The sequence below is a fragment of the Chrysemys picta genome, chromosome 3, assembly GCF_011386835.1.
Source record: "Chrysemys picta bellii isolate R12L10 chromosome 3, ASM1138683v2, whole genome shotgun sequence".
Classification (NCBI taxonomy): domain Eukaryota; kingdom Metazoa; phylum Chordata; order Testudines; family Emydidae; genus Chrysemys; species Chrysemys picta.
The window spans coordinates 158,837,770-158,858,139 of record NC_088793.1 but is presented as its reverse complement, the minus strand read 5'-3'; the positions used below and the strand labels follow the sequence as shown (position 1 = coordinate 158,858,139).

Below are 20,370 nucleotides of genomic sequence, written 5' to 3'. Positions count from 1 at the left end.
GGGGGCGGCACGAGGGAGCGGGGTCTGGGGGAGGGGCGATGGGGAAGCGGTGAATTCTCGCGCCTCACTCCGCTGCTCAGGGCTCCCCTCTGCCCGGGGAGGCTGACGGACCCGCCTCCCCCGGGGCGGCTACCGCGCGAAACGCTCGCGCCCCAGCCAAAGACCTAACGGTCCTCCCTCACGAGCCTCCCGCCGACGCCTACGTCACTTCTTGCCCCGCCCCTTGGGGCCCCGAATATTGTCTGCAAACACCGTTATTTAATCATTTAAAATCTTTGTAAATATTCGTAGACAACAAAGGGGGGGGGGGGAATCGGTAGAAACGGGATTAGCGCGGGGTGTCAGTGATGTCATCAACCCCCGGCCAATCAGCAGCAGCGAGGGCGTAGCCGGCGAGACACCTCCTCTCTATATAAACGGGGAGCGTCGCAGCCGCGTCCTGTCTGTGTGCGAGTGGAGTCGGCTGAGGGGCGTCGGGAAGGGCGCGGCGCTGCAGCGATGGGGAACGCGGTGGCTCGGGAGGACTTTGAGTGGGTTTACACGGACCAGCCCCACGCCGATCGCCGCAAGGCGATCCTAGGTGAGCGAGGGGCCCGGGCAGCTTCCCCTCAGCGCCGGGGCGTCCTGCTGGCGGCGCATGTGTCTCCGCAGCCGGCTCGCTGTCAGGACCGGTGGTGCCCTGGGCTCCACCCGTTCCGCCGGCGGGGACAGGGCCTGACACCTCCCCACAGGGAACCGGCCGCCCCCAGGCTCGCCGTGTCCGCTGGCAGCCTGCGCTTGTCGCTCCGCGCGCGGGAAGGCGCTGCCTGCGGGACGCAGCGGCCCCGTCCAGGGGAGGCGGCGTTTGTGGAGGTCTCGTGGGTGTCCCCAGCGCCCAGGGGGCCCGTTTCGGGGCTCGCCGGGGGTGGCGAGCTTGGTAAAATGGCTGCCGCGGAAGGGGGGCAGGCGGGTGACAAACGGGTCGGCCCCTTGAGACCGGCTCGGAGGCCGAGCTCTTCAGGCGCCTCGAAGGGCCCACCCCATCCGTGACCCGCTAGACACCGCTCCTCCCTCCGTCCGGGGGCAGCGCGATTACCGCCAGGACTTCCCACCGCCCGCCCTGCTGGGGTGAGGGGGGGGGGGGGGGGGAGACGCCTCGCTCGGCTGCCCGCGAGCAGAGCCCCGGAATGAGGCGTTTCTGGACTGTCCAGAGGCCGGAGTCAACCCTGCCGATCCGCCCTCCTGGCCAGCGGCTCTGCGGGGCACGGGGAGGCTCCTCGGAGTCATTTTGAGATGTTTTCCGCTCAGCTGATTCGGGGGAGGGGATTGTCGTGTGAGTCAGACCCTCGTCAAACTGTCATGCCTCCCTGAAGTAAACTCACTGCGGTTGAAAGCCTCTTTCTAGCTAACGCGCTGGAGGGAGGGAGGATGGCTTCCAGAAACGTCTCCGGAATATTTCTTGTTAAAACCGATTGCCTGGGAAATTGTACACACATTATGCACACGTGAAGGGGAGGAGGAGAAAAGCCCTAAAAAGTGATTTCTGTATTTTGATCTTGCTGGCAGAAGAGCTGTTTGAGATAGAAAGCGTGAAGGAGGCATTTTCATGATGTGTACTGTTGGGCTGTGTAGTGTAGTGATGGGTGTGATCAGTTATATATGAAACTGACAGTGCTTGTAGGGTAGTGGGGAGGGAAGTGGTGACTATACTAGTGTTTCCAAAGAGCAGACTTAAATAGGGCTTCTGATCAGTTGTTACTGGGTGAACACTTCCCTTTTAAATTGGGGTGTTTTTTCAGTTAACACTGGCAATGAGCACTTGTATCTGAGTGCTTGTCTACACAGAGCAGTAATGCAGACAACTGGGGTGTGACTTCTAAAGTGCACTAGTGTGTTGTGCATTAGTTTGGTCCATGTAGACCCCGCTGGTGTGCACTAAAGATTCCCGCTGGTGTGTGAATGTAGTGGTGTTTGAAGTAGTGCTACATTAAAGTGCACTAGAGAATATTACAAAAACATTACTTGTTACTGTTTGTGTGTATGTATGTATGTGTAAAATATAAATAAAAAGCCTGCCAAAACCCTGATTAATTTTTTTGGCTATCTACATAGAAGGCAAATTGCTAAAAAGAAACACTGCACATAAATTACAGTGGGTCTGCCTTTAACAGATGGTGTGATGGGTGGGGATTGGTTTCATTTTCATTTCATTTTCTTGAGACTGGGAGACACTACTATACCAAATGCAGAGGTTACTTTAGGGTTTAAAAGATGAGCATTAAACCCCTGAAGTGTGCAAAATAGTCAGTACTTTGACTAATTTGCAACTAGCTTTATAATGACCGTGGTTCAGATTTGCCTAAATTAAATGTAGCTTACACCTCTGCACAACCAAATCATCCCAAGAGCGGGATGTGGAGGGAGGGCAATTTTATTAGCTGATGCTGTCTGTTCTGGTAAGTAATACTAAGTCTCAGGAAGTTGCATCAAGGTTGGACCACATTTTCTCCTTATCCATAACTACTTAGGCCAGGGGTGGGCAAACTTTTTTGTCTGAGGGCCACATTGGGATCGCAAAATCATATGGAGGGTGGGGTAGGGAAGGCTGTGCCTCCCCAGACAGCCTGGCCTCTGCCCCCTCACACTTCCTTCCCCCTGACTGCCCCCCCTCAGAACCTCTGACCCATCCAACCCCCCCTGCTCCTTGTCCCCTGACTGACCCTCCGCTTGGGACCCCACCTCCTATCCACCCCCCAACTGCCCTGACCCCTATCCACACCCCTGCCCCTAATAGTCCCTGGGACCCCACCCCCTATCCAACCCTCCTATCCCCTGACTGCCCCCCAGGACCCTCTGCCCCTTATCCAACCCTCCCACTGCTCCCCACCCCCTTACCATGCTGCTCAGAGCAGCAGGAGCTTGTAGCCTGCCGGCAGGAGCGGTGGACCAGAGCACTGGTGGCATAGTGAACTGAGGCTGCAGGGGAGGGGCTGGGGGTTAGGCTCCCCAGCCAGGAGCTCGGGGGCTGGGCAGGACGATCTGGCCTGCGGGCTGCAGTTTGCCCACCTCTGACTTAGGCCATGTTGGCCTTCTGCAATTTGGATTGTCTGCCTTGTTTTGCTACAGCTTCCCAAGCCATCTTCCCTGGCTGTGTCTATGATAAAAGCTGGTGTAGAGCCTGAAATATAATGTTTAATATCTGGCAGCAATGTTGATGTATGCAATTCTAGCAGGGACTATAAATCTTGGGTGGGTTGTGTAACATGTTGCTTGTACACTGTCTTAAAGGGATATTCGTGCAAATAAGTGCTTTCAGAAGCTTAATTACTGAAGTAGAAATGACAATTCATAAATAGGAATCTTTACATGTCTGCCCAAGATGAGTATGAAGTTGCTTATCTTCTTTAATTTTCTCATCCTAAAAGGGCATAATATTTGTCCCTCAGATGTATGATTAATTTAAATCTGTAATGAACTGTGAAAGTGCATGCTAAGTATTAAGAGACTTTGGGTTTCTAGAATAAAACACCAAATACCACTAAACTACAGCAGCACTCTTTGATCTTGCTCAATATTTCAGGCATGCACATATGCCTACAGCAGTCAAACAATTCCCAACATATACATGCAAACTACTAACGTAACTGAATTGCCAGAAATGTAGGAAGACTTAAGTTGAGTGGACTCATTCCTTAATTAATAGAATCAATTTGGGGGGGGGAAGGAGGATGTACTAGTAAGTTTGTGTGGTTGAAAAAAATTTGGCTCTACTAAAGCGTACTTGTGACATTTTTCTCTTTGCATTTAACTATTTTTCTTCTCCCCATAACAGCTAAACATCCAGAAATAAAAGCTTTAATGAAGCCAGACTACAACTTGATATGGGTGGTTGTACTGATGGTTCTTGCACAGTTGATTGCATTTTATCTAGTTAAAGACTTGGACTGGAAATGGGTTATGTTCTGGGCTTACGTTTTTGGCAGCTGCATCAGTCACTCGATGACTCTGGCTATTCATGAGATCTCTCACAATGGTGCCTTTGGCAATTGCAGAGCTATGTGGAATCGGTGGTTTGGAATATTTGCCAATCTCCCTCTTGGCCTCCCATACTCTATATCTTTCAAGAGATACCACATGGATCATCATCGCTATCTAGGAGGTGATGGAATTGATGTGGACATTCCTACTGACTTTGAAGGCTGGTTTTTCTGTACTCGTTTTAGGAAGTTCATATGGATTGTTCTTCAGCCTTTTTTCTATGCTATTCGACCTCTCTGCATCAATCCCAAACCAATTTCTCGATTGGAAATCATCAACTTGTTGGCTCAGCTCTCTTTTGATGTTGTAATATACTACTACTTGGGAATTAAATCAGCCTTCTACATGATTGCAGGATCAATACTTGGACTGGGGTTGCACCCAATTTCAGGACACTTCATAGCTGAACATTACATGTTCTTAAAGGGACATGAGACCTACTCCTATTATGGGCCACTTAATTTGCTCACTTTTAATGTTGGCTACCACAATGAACACCATGACTTTCCCAATATTCCTGGCAAGAGCCTTCCATTGGTAAGTACACTTTCAAGAATATATAAAGCTAATGGTAAACTGAAACTTACATCAGTGCTTGTTTGAGTTCAGGGGTGGGCAAACTTATTGGCCCAAGGGCTACATCTGGGTATAGAAATTGTATGGTGGGCCATGAATGCTCATGGAATTGGGATTGAGGGGGGGGGGGTTTGGCTGTGGGTGCTGGCTCTGGGGTGGGGCTGGCAAGGAGGGGCTTGGGATGCAGAAGGGGCTCCAGGCTGGGACCAAGGGGTTCAGAGAGCAGGAGGGGGGAGATCAGGGCAGGGGGTTGGGGGCACATTTCTCTTCACCTCCTAGATGGAGGTGTGGCCAGGCAGCTCAGCTGTGCCTTGCCCTGTCTGCAGGCACTGCCCCTGCAGCTCCCATTAGGCATAGGAGCCAGAGGGGGCTGTGCTGCTGCTTCCGGGAGCTGCACAGAGCGGCCCCCAACCCTGCTCCCCAGCTGGAGCTCAAGGGCTGGATTAAAACAGCTGGCAGGCCAGATCTGGGCAGTAGTTTGCCTACCCCTGGTTTAGTTCCTTTTTGGTTGAAGTAGGATACTTAAAGCAGCAGTACCTTAAGTATCCACTATAGACTTAAAACTACATTGAAATAATTGTCTATTAAAGCAATCTTTAAGTGTTACTTCTAATTGTCCTTCCCCCATCCAGCCTTACAATCTGTTTTTCTTCTATTTGCCTACTGGGTAGTACTTGACAGCACCTTGCATATTTTGTTTTTTGTGTAATAATCCAGTTTCTCACATTTTGGTTCCTGTTTCCCACACAGCAGTAGAAGAGAAACATAACTCATTATAAAACAAAAATGGGAGGAAACAAGGACAGTGAAACTACATTCTTTTAAAAAACTGCATTTTAATTTGAGCATTTCTCTTAAGTAAAAGCTTGCATAGCTAGTCTGATCCCTTCTGTTTACATAGGGATGCTTCTCTTGACTATTTTTAGCAAACTGGTTAACAGCTTCCTGTTAACAAGCAAAAACTAAACTTGTTTACCTCAGATTAACATTTGGGAGTTTTGAAATTCTTGATGGATCATCCTACCACAGAGTTTTTTCTATATCTGCATGCTAATTTAACTGCACACATACTGCCTCAAGTGCAGTGCAGTACACTGGCCACATCAACTGAGAATTTTCAGACTAGTTCCTAACTGATACAGCTTCCTCCAATGAAGCTGCAATGGAGACAGTAGTTGTTACCATTGTTTTTTTGTCAACACTACTATCTTCATTTGTGGAGATGCAACTGTTTAGCAATTTTAAGACTTAATTCCTATGTCCTACAATAGAATCTGATAAATCCTTCAAGTAGCCATTATACGCAAGTCTGTCTTCAATCACATTACATAATTTCTTTAGTATTTTACATTCCTATAAGGTAGTTGCAGTTCAAAAGGCAAATAGTAACATTGCATAGCATATTAACAAATCCCCTTTGGAATACTTAATGCAAACCACACTCTGAGGCGGGGGGGAACGACTGGCCTTTCTGCAGGTTTTGAACTGGGAATATTTATGCCTCCTCTTCCTCTGGAATCATTAATGATGGCATTTTAATGGATTTCTACCCTGGGTCAATCTATCTGTGAGAAGACCAGTTAGACGATCCATATTTCAACATTCTGAATTCAAAAAACAGGAGTACTTGTGGCACCTTAGAGACTAACAAATTTACTAGAGCATAAGCTTTCGTGGGCTACAACCCACTTCTTCGGATGCCGAAGAAGTGGGTTGTAGCCCACGAAAGCTTATGCTCTAATAAATTTGTTAGTCTCTAAGGTGCCACAAGTACTCCTGTTCTTTTTGAGGATACAGACTAACACGGCTGCTATTCTGAATTCAGTGTCCAGAAAGCATTGATAGTCTCAGATGCATCTGAAGTACCTAGGCTGCTTGTTGTACTGTATTGATAGGTACGTGGAAAAGGTACCTGGTCAATAAGTACCACAGGTTGCCCTGACTATTAGTCTTGAGTTTCAGAGCAGTTCATCAGCTGTTACTGCACCAATATATCTGCCCTGAGTGATTATAATCAGAGGCTTCAAATGTGCTATTTCAAGATTAGCTCATGCCAGACCAGTTGTCTCAATAGCAGACCCAAACTTTCAAGCTTTTTCTCGCCTCTCTTCCCTACCCACATTCCCATTTCAGCTCTGTCCCAACTGCTTGATTGTTCCTGACTCAGGACCCGGTCAACTGTCTTCAATACTTTGGTCCCCTTGCTTCTAGACCCTGTTTTTATTCTGAGTATAAACTCATTGGACCACTGTTGGGTGAACTTGTGTTTTTATGTACCAAGTGTCACCACTGGGTTCTAGTTCAGTCTGAGGCTATGTACACACTACCACCTTCTTGAGTGACTTAAGTTACACCAACCTAACACTGGTGTGGACAGCGCTGTGTTGGCAGGAGAAGTTCTCCTGCCAACATAGCTACTGCTAGTCTTGGGGGCTGGAGTGATTAAGTTGATGGGAGACCTCTCTCCCATCTGCTTAGTGTCTGCACATTGGAAAAAATAACCCCAACTATACATACAATATAATGGGGGCTAATTTAGCTACAACAAGTCAGGAAAAATCTTGGAGTCATCGTGGATAGTTCTCTGAAAATGTCCACGCAGTGTGCAGAGGCGGTCAAAAAAGCAAACAGGATGTTAGGAATCATTAAAAAGGGGATAGAGAATAAGACTGAGAATATATTATTGCCCTTATATAAATCAATGGTACGCCCTCATCACGAATACTGCATACAGATGTGGTCTCCTCATCTCAAAAAAGATATACTGGCACTAGAAAAGGTTCAGAAAAGGGCAACTAAAATGATTAAGGGTTTGGAACAGGTCCCATATGAGGAGAGATTAAAGAGGCTAGGACTCTTCAGCTTGGAAAAGGAGACTAAGGGGGGATATGATAGAGGTATATAAAATCATGAGTGATGTGGAGAAAGTGGATAAGGAAAAGTTATTTACTTATTCCCATAATACAAGAACTAGGGGTCACCAAATGAAATTAATAGGCAGCAGGTTTAAAACAAATACAAGGAAGTTCTTCTTCATGCAGCGCACAGTCAACTTGTGGAACTCCTTGCCTGAGGAGGTTGTGAAGGCTAGGACTATAACAGCGTTTAAAAGAGAACTGGATAAATTCATGGTGGTTAAGTCCATTAATGGCTGTTAGCCAGGATGGGTAAGGAATGGTGTCCCTAGCCTCTGTTTGTCAGAGGGTGGAGATGGATGGCAGGAGAGAGATCACTTGATCATTGCCTGTTGGTCCACTCCCTCTGGGGCACCTGGCATTGGCCACTGTCAGTAGACAGGATACTGGGCTAGATGGACCTTTAGTCTGACCCGGTACGGCCTTTCTTATGTTATGCACTAGCAGTGCTACAATGGTGCAGCTGTGCCACTGTAAGCTCTGTAGTGTAGCCTCAATCAGATAAACAAAAGCAGACCAGCAGCACTTTTTTTTTGGGGGGGGGGGGGTAACATACTGTCTGGACAAAGCAAAGAACCATGACTACCTGAATATCCCATGTAGATCACACCTCTGTTAGTTTAGGAGTACCTAAAAGGCCTTCCCTGCAAGCAGCTGGCCTTGGGCATTAAAACAGCTTTGCATTCTCCCTACAGTGGGTGTTTAAAAACTCTGATAGCTCCACATTGGGTAAATAAAATCTTTTTTTTTAAAATACAGGTTTAATGTTAAACAACCCATTTACTTTTAAATTTGAAACTGACAACCTATATTGTCTAAATTTATAATCTTCAGCTAATGCCACTAAAAGTAAATTTCTTCGCACTCCCAGTTGTTTAAAGACTTTGTTCTCTTCTGCTTTTAGAAACACTGGAGGAGGAGAAGTTTTGAGCTTAAGCAAATGTGAATAAATCTTAATTTTTTTCCTCTTAGGTGAAGAAAATAGCAGCTGAATACTATGATAATCTTCCACAATATAACTCCTGGATAAAAGTGCTTTATGACTTTGTGATGGATGACACAATCAGCCCTTACTCACGCATGAAAAGGAAATTAAAGGGTGATGTGAAACAGGATTAAACTTCTGCCAACCAAAAGACTCTACAAAGCAAGATCTAGGATATTTAGCAAGAATGTCTTGTATCAGCTACTGGAAAAGAAGTTTATTTGTATCCTGAATTATTAAACTTCAGACATCTACAAGAATGCATTGGTGTATCCTAAAACAGACCTCTTCAGACCAATTAGACTACCACTAGAATGTTTAGCTAACAGTCATTGGTATAACTAATATACAAAAGACATGATTTAGTATGCTCAATGTATGTGTATAATAGTACTTATGTTTGTTTTATAATTTCACAGCTGCTAACAAATCTTGTACTCAGACACCTGTTTCTGGCTTGTCTGTTTAAACCTATAAAAGATACTATTTACACTTCTGGCTCGTCCTGTGCTGCCCATTCCATGCTCATAACTTAGTCAATTATAGTATTAAAGTTCATACTTGATAGTTAAGTTAATCATGTTAGCTTAGAATTAAGTCTTGTTTCATTAAATGTGTTTTCAACTGATTTCTGTCTCTGAACTTCTTGGGGGGGGGGGGTGAGCAGTAGGGGAGAAAATAAACTTCTAAACAGCAGTTAATAGTGAGTGAATCTGCCTTGAGGGCTAATTCACTGCTGAACCAAAGCAGTGGCAGATCCAGGTTCTTATCAACTGTGACTATCTCACTACCACTAGTACTGAAAACTACTTCGTGAGGCTGCTGCTTTTTACAAACCACTCTTAACTGATACTGGGGACTAAAGTAGTGATTATCTGACTAATTTCCTGGGTATATGGTTAGTATTTAGGAAAATAGTGGCAGAATAATCTGAAGACAAGTGTGTTTAGACCCTAGTGCAAAAACCTCCACTAGCCTGGTATGGCTGACTGGGCTTGTTTTTTAAAAACAAAACTCACTCAATGAGGCTTTATTAATGTCAGTCAGCTGTACATGTTGGCTATATAATGAAGAGGCAATTTGTGAAAACACACTAGGCACCTCAATCCTAGTTTAGGCTCTACTATGAATGCTGTTTGCACCTAAGCAGTTAGGAACTTATACCCTGAATGAGTTTAGGTTTCTGCCTGTGGGCATGTGCACTACTGTCTTAAGCCTTAAAGTGATTCACAAAGCAGGGAAAAAGAGGTTTTGTCTACCTAGGGTGTGTGCAGGCCCCAATCCAGTAGGTGCTGAGAGACTACCTACTGCATTGGTGGTAATGATGGTGCTGCCTTTCTTTCTCTTCACCCCCCCATTACTATAAAAAAAACATTTAGGTTCCTAAGCTACCTCTAGACAGCTGGTCACCATTTGTGGATTGCTAAAATGAGGCAGCCTGGACTTAGCCCTACCCATCTCAGAGAGGGACACTTATGTCATTAGCATCTCCCCTGGGTTAGCTTAGGTGCTCCCTGCCTAGTGTACTGGTTTTTGTGGATTGAATTCTAAGATGCCTATCTCTTCCCCATCCATTGTAGGCAGCCTAGGGGGCCTAACTCCACTTTGGCAATTAGTGTACCTGTGATTGTTTAGGCATCTGACATTAGGTGCTGTGATGCTTAGCATTGCAATGCCTGCGTCCCTTCATGGATCCTACCCTTAGGGCTGGCCTTATAATTGGCAGATCTTCTGACCACTCCCTTTTCCACCTTGAAAATGAATATAATTACTGCAGATAACTAGGAAAGATATCACCTGAGGTATACAGCTGGCTAGGTGTCTCCTGAACAGGGAAATACAGCTATTGTAACCAGTTTAGTTATTTGTGCACATTAAATGGTGTAGTTAAAATGAAGAATTAACAAAAACCAAATTGCATTAACATAAACAAACCTTTCCCATATGTTGTAGGTTAGTATCTTCCTGTTCTCCAGCCATACTTTTAAGTAGTAGGCTCTGTACATTTCTACATCTTATCCTGCCTTGATCCTTTTTGCTTCCCTATCTCCAAAAATGCAGATACCAAAGACACTTTCTGTGAAGAATAACTGATAAACAGAAAATTATGCTGATGTCCCTTCTGCCATTTTGGTGATCTTTTTATAGGGCCAGATTTCTAAAGGTGCCAAGAGGGCTTTTTCAGAGGTGCTTATTTGCATCTTTAAAAATCTGACACAAAACAGCAGTCCTGACCTTGTATGTCTGTCATAAAAGCTGGAGCCAAACTTTTAGCCTTCATTAAGTGGTGGTCTATACAAGGGAGGCTGAAGGACTGTTCTGGCCTGTGTTTCCATTCTTTGGTTACCCTTCTTGAGCCACTTTAAAAGGGCCTGATTGCAAGGGGAGTAGATGCTTATTTTCTGAATGTTGGCCTCGTGGTTCTGGGTGACCAACTTGAGTCACTTTTGAAAATGTAGGCCCTGTTTGTATTTGGGTAATTCATAAATATCAGTGGCTTAAATTTACAGCCTCCCTACAAAAGGTTAAGTATTTACAAAGAATTAACTTGTTTGGGGCCTTTGACAAAATAGCTGGCTTACTGTATCATGTAACTAGTCACTTTTTTGTCAACTATGCTTCCTTTATATCAGTATAACCAGCTCTTGAAGGTAAACCTATAAATAAATGCTTTTGGATAACACTGGAAAAGTGACTTTTGTGCTGGTGCCTTGCTAGTAAACTAACTTCCATTGGATTACAATGTAATGTTTTATAGCTAAACCTTAAGTTTAGCTTAACCTCCCCAAAGACTTTTATAAAGGACAGAAATACAAAGCAAGTTGAAATGTAAAGGGTCAGCTTGCTTTTAATTAACTTTTGGAAGCAGATGGGCATCTGGAAGACTAACATTTGTGTGTTTGGGCAGTGAAATTGTCAGATAAAATGTATGTTAAAATGCTTGATTTTTTTTAGCAAAATTAATATTAGCTAATGTTTTGTTCAATGCCTGAAAAATTGCACACAAAAAAAAGTGTGTCTCTCTCTCTCTCTCTCTCTCAGACAGGGATATTCTCTATGCCTTCCCTCCATTTCCCCTACTGTCGAAGGTCCTGCTGAAAATAAAAAGGGATGGAGCTCATGTCATTCTGATTGCTCCTACTTGGCCGAGAGTGACCTGCTACCCTTACCTGTCACAGCTTGGGATGTACCCCGTCATCTCTCTCCCAGTCATTCCATACCTCCTCTTGCAGAACAAAGGACATACCCTACATCCCAACTTGGGGATTTTCTGCCTCAAGGCATAGCTCCTGCTTGTCTCCAAGACCTAGAAAGCTCCTGTTCAAGAAAGGTACAAGAGGTTCTATTACACAGTAGCAAGTCCTCAACACAACACACATACCTGCAGAAATGGTCTAAGATTTCAGATTTGGTGCATGTCCCAACAAATCTCCCCAGCATCCGTGACTCTTTCACACAAAAGTAGTGCCCAAACTTTTCCTCTTGTGCGCCCCTCCCCCCCCTTACCAGTAATGGAATGTGTCTGCAGCCCCTGGAGCGGGGGCCAGCAGCTGGGCCGGGGCCGTAGCTGTGTATGGGGCTGGAGGCACAGTGGGGCTGGAAGGGTCACTGTGCTGTCACACCCAACTACAAAAAGGTTCCTCAAGGGTATAGTAAACCTCTTCCCTCAATCTCGACTTCCTACCCCCACATGGGACTTGAACCCTGTACTGGAAGGACTGACTAGGCCCCCGCTTTGAACCCGTGGCTACCTGTTTGCTAACCTACCTATTAATGAAAACAGCCTTTGTGGTAGTGATTACCTCAGCCAGGAGAATAGGAGAGAGAACAGCTCTGATGGCACTGTGACAGGTTGGATCACAGAAACCCCCTTAGGGCTGCCAACTGATGTGCCAAGACTACTCTTGCCCCTGCCTTCCCTGCCAGCTTGGGACTCCAGATCCCTGCCTGGTTGTGCCAGATGCGTTTGCTGGCTACAAACACAGACCAGGTCTGAACCACATCCCACAAACTGCAGGCTTAACTGAAACAGTGTAAGAAGTGTTCCTGACTCTAACACTCAGATGCCCAACTCCCAGTGGGGTCCAAACCCCAAATAAATCTGTTTTTCTCATAAATTGTTCGCCTTCTATGACACTAATACAGAGATATGCACAGCTGTCCCCTCCTCCCCCGCCACCAGGTTTTAATATTCTTGCCTGCATCTTTATACCTGACTCTGGAAATTTCCACTACATGTGTCTGACAAAGTGGATATTCACCCACGAAAGCTTATGCTCCAATACATCTAAGGTGCCACAGGACTCTGTTGCTTTTTACAGATCCAGACTAACACGGCTACCCCTCTGATAATAAGTAAAAATTGATTTTATTAAATACAAAAAGTAGGATTTAAATGGTTCCAGGTGATAACAGACAGAACAAAGTGAATTACCAAGCAAAATAAAATAAAACAGGCAAGTCTAAACCTAATACAGTAAGAAGCTGAATACAGATATAATCTAACCCTCAGAGATGTTCCAATAAGCCTCTTTTACAGACTAGCCTCCTTCTAGTCTGGGTCCAGCAATCACTCACACCCCCGTGGCTACTGTCCTTTGTTCCAGTTTCTTTCAGGTATCCTTTGGACGTGGAGAGGCTATCTCTTGAGCCAACTGAAGACAAAATGGAGGAGTCTCCCAGGGGTTTAAATAGACTTTCTCTTGTGGGTGAACACCCCTCCCTCCCCCTGTGTAGAGTCCCAGCTACAAGATGGAGTTTTGGAGTCACATGGGCAAGTCACATGTCCATGCATGACTGAGTTCCTTACCAGCGAAGCCACATTCCAGGGAACGCTCAGATGTGGATTGGTGTCTCCAAGTTCATTGACGATTAAGTGTTTCTTGATTGGGCACTTACTGAGAATAGTCTTTTCTCAGGAAGCTGACTAACTGCTTCTCTGAGGCTATTTAAAATTAAACAAGTATACAGCCAATATTCATAACTTCAAGTACAAAAAATGACACATGCATACAAATAGGATTAATATATTCAGTACATCATAACCTTTACAGAGATGTTACATGGCATATGTAGCATAAAACATATTCCAGTTATGTCATATATACATTCATAAGCATATTCCCATAAAGCATTATGGGGTGCAACGTCACATCCTCCCTACATGGTATTTTTTCCAAACAAGGTTAACACACCCAAAATTCATGCCTAAGGGCTTGTCTACACTGGCACTTTACAGCACTGAAACTTGCAGTGCTTGGGGTTTGCAAGGAAGTTGCAGCGCTGTAAAGTGCCAGTGTAGCCGTGCTCCCAGCGCTGGTAGCTATTCCCCTCATGGAGGTGGGTTTTTTATAGCGCTGGGAGAGCTGGTGCCATGACTACACAGCCATGTTAAAGCACTGCCGTGGTAGCACTTTAACGTTGCTAGTGAAGACGTGCCCTTAGATAACCTCTCAGTTTCACATTAGTCAAGTTGTGGAGGGAGGAATAGCTCAGTGGTTTGAGCATTGGCCTGCTAAACCCAGGGTTGTGAGCTCAATCCTTGAGGGGGCCGCCTAGGGATCTGGGGCAAAATCAGTACTTGGTCCTGCTAGTGAAGGCAGGGGGCTGGACTCGATGACCTTTCAGGGTCCCTTCCAGTTCTATGAGATAGGTATATCTCCATATATTGTATTATGATTCACCTTCCAATATTCTACCCCCCAGCCTCACCAAGACAATAGGGATGCTATACTACATACCCAAGATGTCAGGAGAACCCTGGCCTTCTACCTGGACAGGACAAAGGCATTCAGGAAGTCCCCATGGCTTTTCCTCTCCATGGCGTAAAGATCCAAGGGCTCAGCAATATCAGCCCAAAGACTTTCCAAGTGGGTCTCGAACTGTATCAAACATTGCTGCCACGTTTGCAGTGCGACCCCTCCCCATGCTATTCATATGCACTCCACAAGGTCAATCTCATCAGTCGCCTTCTTTAAGAATATCCCTAGCGCAGAGCTCTAGAGTGGCAAGCTGGGCATCAGTCCACACTTTCGCAAAACACGATGCGATCACTACGGACTCTGCCTCCGATGCCATCTTCAGCTCCCTGGTGCGGTCATCTGTAACTGAGCTGACTCAGAAGTCCCGGCCCTCCAGAAAGGGTACTGCTTGGGATTCACCTACAGTGCAGCACCCATAGGGGCACTACTCAAAGAAGTTAATCCCCTTGTGCAGTAATGATTGTTCTTCAAGATGTGTCTCCCCTATGGGTTCTCCACGACCTCCCACTTCCCCCCTATGTCAGAGTTCTTGTCAATGATTCTGCAGTAGAAAAGAAGATACTGAGGGGAGTTAGCCCACGTGCACTGACTAGCCTCATGCAGGTTCCTCTGTACATGTAAGGCCAAAACATTTGAGGACTTGTCTTTCTCTGCATAGTTTTAAAATGTCAGAGCACTTTGGCTGTTGCCCTCAACCCAGATGCCCTACTTTTATGTAGAAACTGTCTGGTGTTTGGCTGTCAGCTTCCAGCCCCCAATTACCTTTGTTTTAGCAGTGATATGATTTGTAAAGCGCCCTGGCAAGATGGGGCCCTCTGCAAATGCAAAATACTGCCTTGCATCCACTACTTTTTTTTCCCCTTTCTCCAAGTGCTTGTCTACATGTCTTCAGCTCTGTGTGCGCATATACCTCATGCACTCAAGATCCGAATCTTTTGGCTAGAACTATCCAGTGGGACCACACCTTTGCCTTGAGTGCTCTTGTTCACCTCCTATTGAGGGCATAAAGGGAGAGCAAAGACAACCAACTCTCAGTTCTGTTTTTCCCCACCCATGGCTAAGAAATGGAACAAAGAGAAGTAGCTCTATGTTCAGAACATGAGGTCTTTTAACTATATATGTTACCCTCTTAGTTAGTTTCAGTTCAGGTGAACTCTTTTCCAGTTATTTGTTTAGCAGGCGTTCAACTTTTTAGGTGACCAAAAATCACCCAGATTTAACAAATGTTCTTCATATTAAGGTAGTTTAACCCCCTCAGTAATGGGTATTCAAAATGTTTGTTGTGTGTTGGCAAAAGGGCATGTCACGGAGCAATATTGTTTGTTTTCTAAACAAACCTTAGTGAGGAAAGCTCTTAAAACTTTTTCTTTACGATAAATCAGTGAGACCTTACTCGGACTTGGGCAAACAAGACCTTTCTGGCTTCAAGCAGTCCTCTAAAAATGGCCCAACAAGTATTGGTTCTTTGATAAACTTCAGGGCACAAGAGCAAACTATCTCACTGCGTAGGAAAGATAGGAAGTATGGCAAGAGACCACCCTGGCTCAACCAAGAGATCTTCAATGATCTAAAACTCAAAAAAGTGTCCTACAAAAAATGGAAACTCGGTCAAATTACAAAGGATGAATATAAACAAATAACACAAGTATGTAGGGACAAAATTAGAAAAGTGAAGATCAAACGAGATCAAACTAGCTAGGGACATAAAAGGAAACAAGAAAACATTCTACAAATACATTAGAAGCAAGAGGAAGACCAAGGACAGAGTAGGCCCATTACTCAATGAGGGGGGAAAGACAATAATAGAAAATGTGGAAATGGCAGAGGTGCTTACTGACTTCTTTCTTTCAGTTTTCACCAAGAAGGTTGGTGGCGATTGGACAGCTAACATAGTGAATGCCAGTGAAAATCAGGTAGGATCAGAGGCTAAAATAGGAAAAGAACAAGACAAAAATTACTTAGACAGGTTAGATGTCTTCAAGTCACCAGGGCCTGATGAAAGGCATCCTAGAATACACAAGGAGCTGACCGAGGAATCTGAGCCATTAGCAATTATCTTTGAAAAGTAATGGAAGATGGGAGAGATTCCAGAAGACTGAAAAAGGGCAAATATAGTACCCATCTATAAAAAGGGAAATAAGGACAACCTGGGAAATTACAGACCAGTCAGCTTAACTTCTGTACCCGGAAAGATAATGGAGTAAATAATTAAGCAATCAATTTGCAAATATCTAGATTCTAGAAGATAATAAGGTGATAAATAAGAGTCAGCATGGATTTGTCAGGAACAAATTGTGTCAAACCAGCCTGATAGCTTTTTTTGACAGGGTAACAAGCCTTGTGGATAGGGGGGAAGCAATAGATGTGGTATATCTTGACTTTAGTAAGCTTTTGATACTGTCTCACATGACCTTCTCACAGGGCCAGTGCAAACACTAGGCGAACTAGGCAGCCGCCTAGGGCAGCAAGTGGTTGGGGGCGCCCAGGGCCGTCCTCAGGCATAGGCAGCTGGGTAGGGCACCTGAAAATTCGGGGCACCATTGGGTCTTAGTGTCCACCCTACTGGTTTTCCTATCCCTGTTCTGACCCTTCCTGCAGGCTCTGACCCTTCCTGGTAAGGGGATCTAGTAGTTAAAAGAGAAAAAGTCTCCAGCCTGCCAGATCTATTAGCACAACACTGAAACTGTTAAAGAGCCATTCAAGGGGTAATGACAGGTTTCAGAGTAGCAGCCCTGTTAGTCTGTATCCACAAAAAGAACAGGAGTACTTGTGGCACCTTAGAGATTAACAAATTTATTAGAGCATAAGCTTTCGTGGACTACAGCCCACTTCTTCGGATGCATATATGCTTATGCTCTAATAAATTTGTTAGTCTCTAAGGTGCCACAAGTACTCCTGTTCTTCTTTTCAAGGGGTAATGAAGATATTTAACAGGCATTTGCCAACCCCCAGGTATCTACTGTCAGTTTCTGAATGTACTGACAAAAACAGTTGTGTTGTATTTTGGAGCTCCCACCCCAGCAACTGCAGAGCAAAAACAACCAGTACAGGGTGCTGGCTTTGGGAGGGGGGTTAGGGCTGGGGCAGTGTTGGGGTACAAAAGACAGTGCAGGGTGCAGGCTCTGGGAGGGAGTTTGGGTGCAGGAGAGGGCTCCAGGCTGGGGCAGAGTGTTGGGGTGCCAGAGGGGGGTCAGGGCTGGGGCAGGGGGTTGGGGTACAGGAGGAGGTATGGGGTGCAGAAAGGGGTATGGGGTGATGGCTCCAGGAGGGGGCTCAGGGCTGGGGGTTAGGGTGCAGCCTCCCACCGGGCAGCACTTACCTTCATTGGCTCCCGGTCAGCAGCAGGCGCAGCGAGGCTAAGGCAGGCCTCTGCCTACCCCGGCCCCACACTGCTCCCGGAAGGGGCCAATGCGTCCCTGCGGCCCCTGAGAGAGGGGTGGAGGGGCACGTAGCTCCACATACTGTCCCTCTCTGCAAGCACTGCCCCCACAGCTCTCCCGGCCAATGGGAGCTGAGGGGGCGGTGCTTGAAGGCAGGAGGAGTGCGCAGAGGGTAGGGTTACCATATTTAAAAAATTAAAAAAGAGGACACTCCACAGGGCCCCCGCCCCTTTCCCATCCCCAGCCCCGCCCCGACTCTGCCCATTCCCCGCCCCTTCCCCAAAGTCCCCGCCCTAACTCCACCCCCACCCCTGAGCGCCTCCTCCCTCCCAGCCATGTGAAAAGGGCTGCCCGAGAGCTACCGGCTTCATGGTTTGCCGGGCAGCCCCCAGACCCTGCGCCCCTGGCTGGCGCTTCCCCAGCACAGCTGGAGCCCAGGAGGGGAAGCGCCCAGCCAGGGGCGCAGGGTCTGGAGGCTGCCCAGCAAACCGTGAAGCCAGTAGCGCTCGGGCTTCGGGCAGCCCCCATGCCTCCGGACCCTGCGCCCCCGGCCGGGCACATCCCCTCCCAGGCTCCGGCTGCTATACTCCTCCCCTGATTATTCGGTTCTGTTTAAGAGCTGAGCTGCCCGAGTGCTACCGGCTTCGGGCAGCCCCCTTGCCTCTGGACCCTGCGCCCCCGGAGCCCGGGAGGGGAAGTGCCTGGCCGGCGGCTCAGGATCCGGAAGCATAGGGGCTGCCCGAAGCCGGTAGCGCTCAGGCAGCTCGGCTTTAAACAGAGCAGAAGAGTCAAGGTAGGGAGCACAGCAGCCGTGGGAGAGGAAGTGCCAAGCCGGCAGTATTTTTCCCCGGACATGTCTGACTTTTTGGCAATTCCCCCTGGATGGGGGTTTGATTACCAAAAAGCCGGACATGTCCGGGAAAAATCAGACGTATGGTAACCCTAGCAGAGGGAGACCCCTGACCCCCCACCCCCCGGGGCCACGCTGGCTGCTTCCAGGAGTGGCGTGGGGCCGGGGTAGGGAGTCTGCCTTAGCAGCAGCCACGCTGCACCGCAGAGATAGTGATTGACTGGGAGATCCTCTAGGCTCGACCAGTTGATTGTGATTGACCAGTTGGTGACCATTGCTCTAAAGTCTAATATGAATTAGATTCAAATTTGGCAGTAGGTTTTGCCTTCGCAGTGCACCACGCCCAAGAAGAAAATATTACAAAAGCTATTTCAAGTTGAAAAGACAGAGCTGTTCATTTGAGTATTTTAAATAGCAAAAAGAGGGAAGGACATATGAGCTTAGCTAATTTTTGCTTTAGCTAGAAGATCTGGACTTCATGGTACCGGATGCCATGTAAACATTTCAAGCCCTAGTAAAATTAAAAGTTACTCTAGATCCAGGAGGGAATGTGCATGATTTATTTTACCCCTGCCAAGCACATGGGATTTGAGTGACTGATCTAGCTTATATAACTAACTTTCCTAGCCCTGAGATCAATGCATGTTGTGATTTGCCACTTACGTGGCCACAGCCTAGGTAGAATGAGTGTGTCAGTGTAGATTTCACAAGAGAGGGATACAGCAACATGTGGCTCCAGAAACATAACCATCATTGATTAAACTCAGCATAGGTAGAGAGTCATTACTTTTCAAGTCAGAATATTTAAAATTACAATTTCACACCTATAAAGAAACCAAGTCTGGTGGGTTAGTTCACATTTAGGAAGAGACAATTTAGGGTAGGTATAAACATCTGGTGATTCACTTATGTCACAAAAATGGTATTACTAGTTGGAGGGGAAGTGCCCGGCCGGCAGCTGGGGTCCGGAGGCAAGGGGGCTGCCTGAAGCCCATAGCGCTCGGGCAGCTCGGCTCTTAAACAGAGCCGAAGAGTCAGGGGAGGAGCAGAGCCGCCATTTTCCCGGACATGTTCGGCTTTTTGGCAATTCCCCCCGGACGGGGGTTTGAGTGCCGAAAAGCCGGACATGTCCGGGAAAAAGAGGACGTATGGTAACCCTAGCTCAACCCCTTCCCACTCCCTCTTCTGGGCCTGCCGTGCCCTCGCTCCTTCCACCTCCCTCCCAGAGTCTCCTGCACACCACAAAACTGCTGATCGGGAGGAAGGGGGAGACGCTGATCGGCGGGGCTGTCGGTGGTTGGTAGATGCTGGGAGTGTGGGGGAGAGCGGATGTGGGGCTGCTGACGTATTACTGTGGCACTTTCGCAATGTACATTGGTAAATTCTGGTTCCTTCTCAGGCTCAGGTTGGCTACCTCTGTCCTGGAGGATGGCCCTGGCACTCAACATCCTGGCTTGCTGAAGAGCAATGTGCTGTGTAGACAAGCCCATATCTGTATTAGCTTCGCACCTTTAGTTAATTCATCTTAACTTTCCTGAGTTTCTCTGTGTAGACAAGCCTTCCCATATTAGTCACTTAAATTAATACTCCCTCTTATACTTGTTTCAACTTGATCCTACAGGAAGGGAAGTTATGAGCCTCTGTTTCCATAGAAAACAGTCAGCTTTCTGGAGTACAGCTTCACTGCAGGAGCACAGCAAATAGCTTAGCCTAGCCTGGAAAAGAAAGGCTTATAAAACACAGCTCTTATCTCCCTGGAGTGTTTAAAAACCAAACATTGCAGCACCAAGAATCCAACGTGGATTATAAGGAAAAATGAAACTGATTATGCTGATATAATGTGCAAGCTAAGGAATGTGAAAAGACCAAAGGGCAGTTTGACAAG

General features: G+C 46.5%; 1 protein-coding gene across 2 annotated transcripts; it reads left to right on the top strand.

Moving 5' to 3' along the window:
* The first annotated feature begins 415 nt into the window (after window positions 1–415).
* DEGS1 (delta 4-desaturase, sphingolipid 1) lies at window positions 416–9,121 on the top strand. Of its 2 annotated transcripts, none has more exons than XM_005279927.4 (3): window positions 416–580; window positions 3,812–4,554; window positions 8,481–9,121. In XM_005279927.4, exons 1-3 carry the CDS (start codon window positions 499–501, stop codon window positions 8,625–8,627), a joined length of 972 nt encoding a protein of 323 aa, XP_005279984.1. In that variant the 5' UTR covers window positions 416–498; the 3' UTR covers window positions 8,628–9,121. The 2 variants fall into 2 exon arrangements, with proteins under 2 accessions (XP_005279984.1, XP_042712968.1); XM_042857034.2 differs by lacking the exon at window positions 416–580 and adding an exon at window positions 937–2,435.
* The last annotated feature ends 11,249 nt before the right edge of the window (window positions 9,122–20,370 follow it).

What these genes read in the sequence shown, in the direction of transcription:
- DEGS1 (XM_005279927.4), top strand. Translation starts at nt 499, where the DNA reads ATGGGGAACGCGGTGGCTCGGGAGGACTTTGAGTGGGTTTACACGGAC. An exon ending in TCGCCGCAAGGCGATCCTAG is followed by an intron (nt 581 to 3,811) that starts GTGAGCGAGGGG and finishes TCCCCATAACAG; the next exon opens with CTAAACATCCAGAAATAAAA. An exon ending in CTGGCAAGAGCCTTCCATTG is followed by an intron (nt 4,555 to 8,480) that starts GTAAGTACACTT and finishes TTTTCCTCTTAG; the next exon opens with GTGAAGAAAATAGCAGCTGA.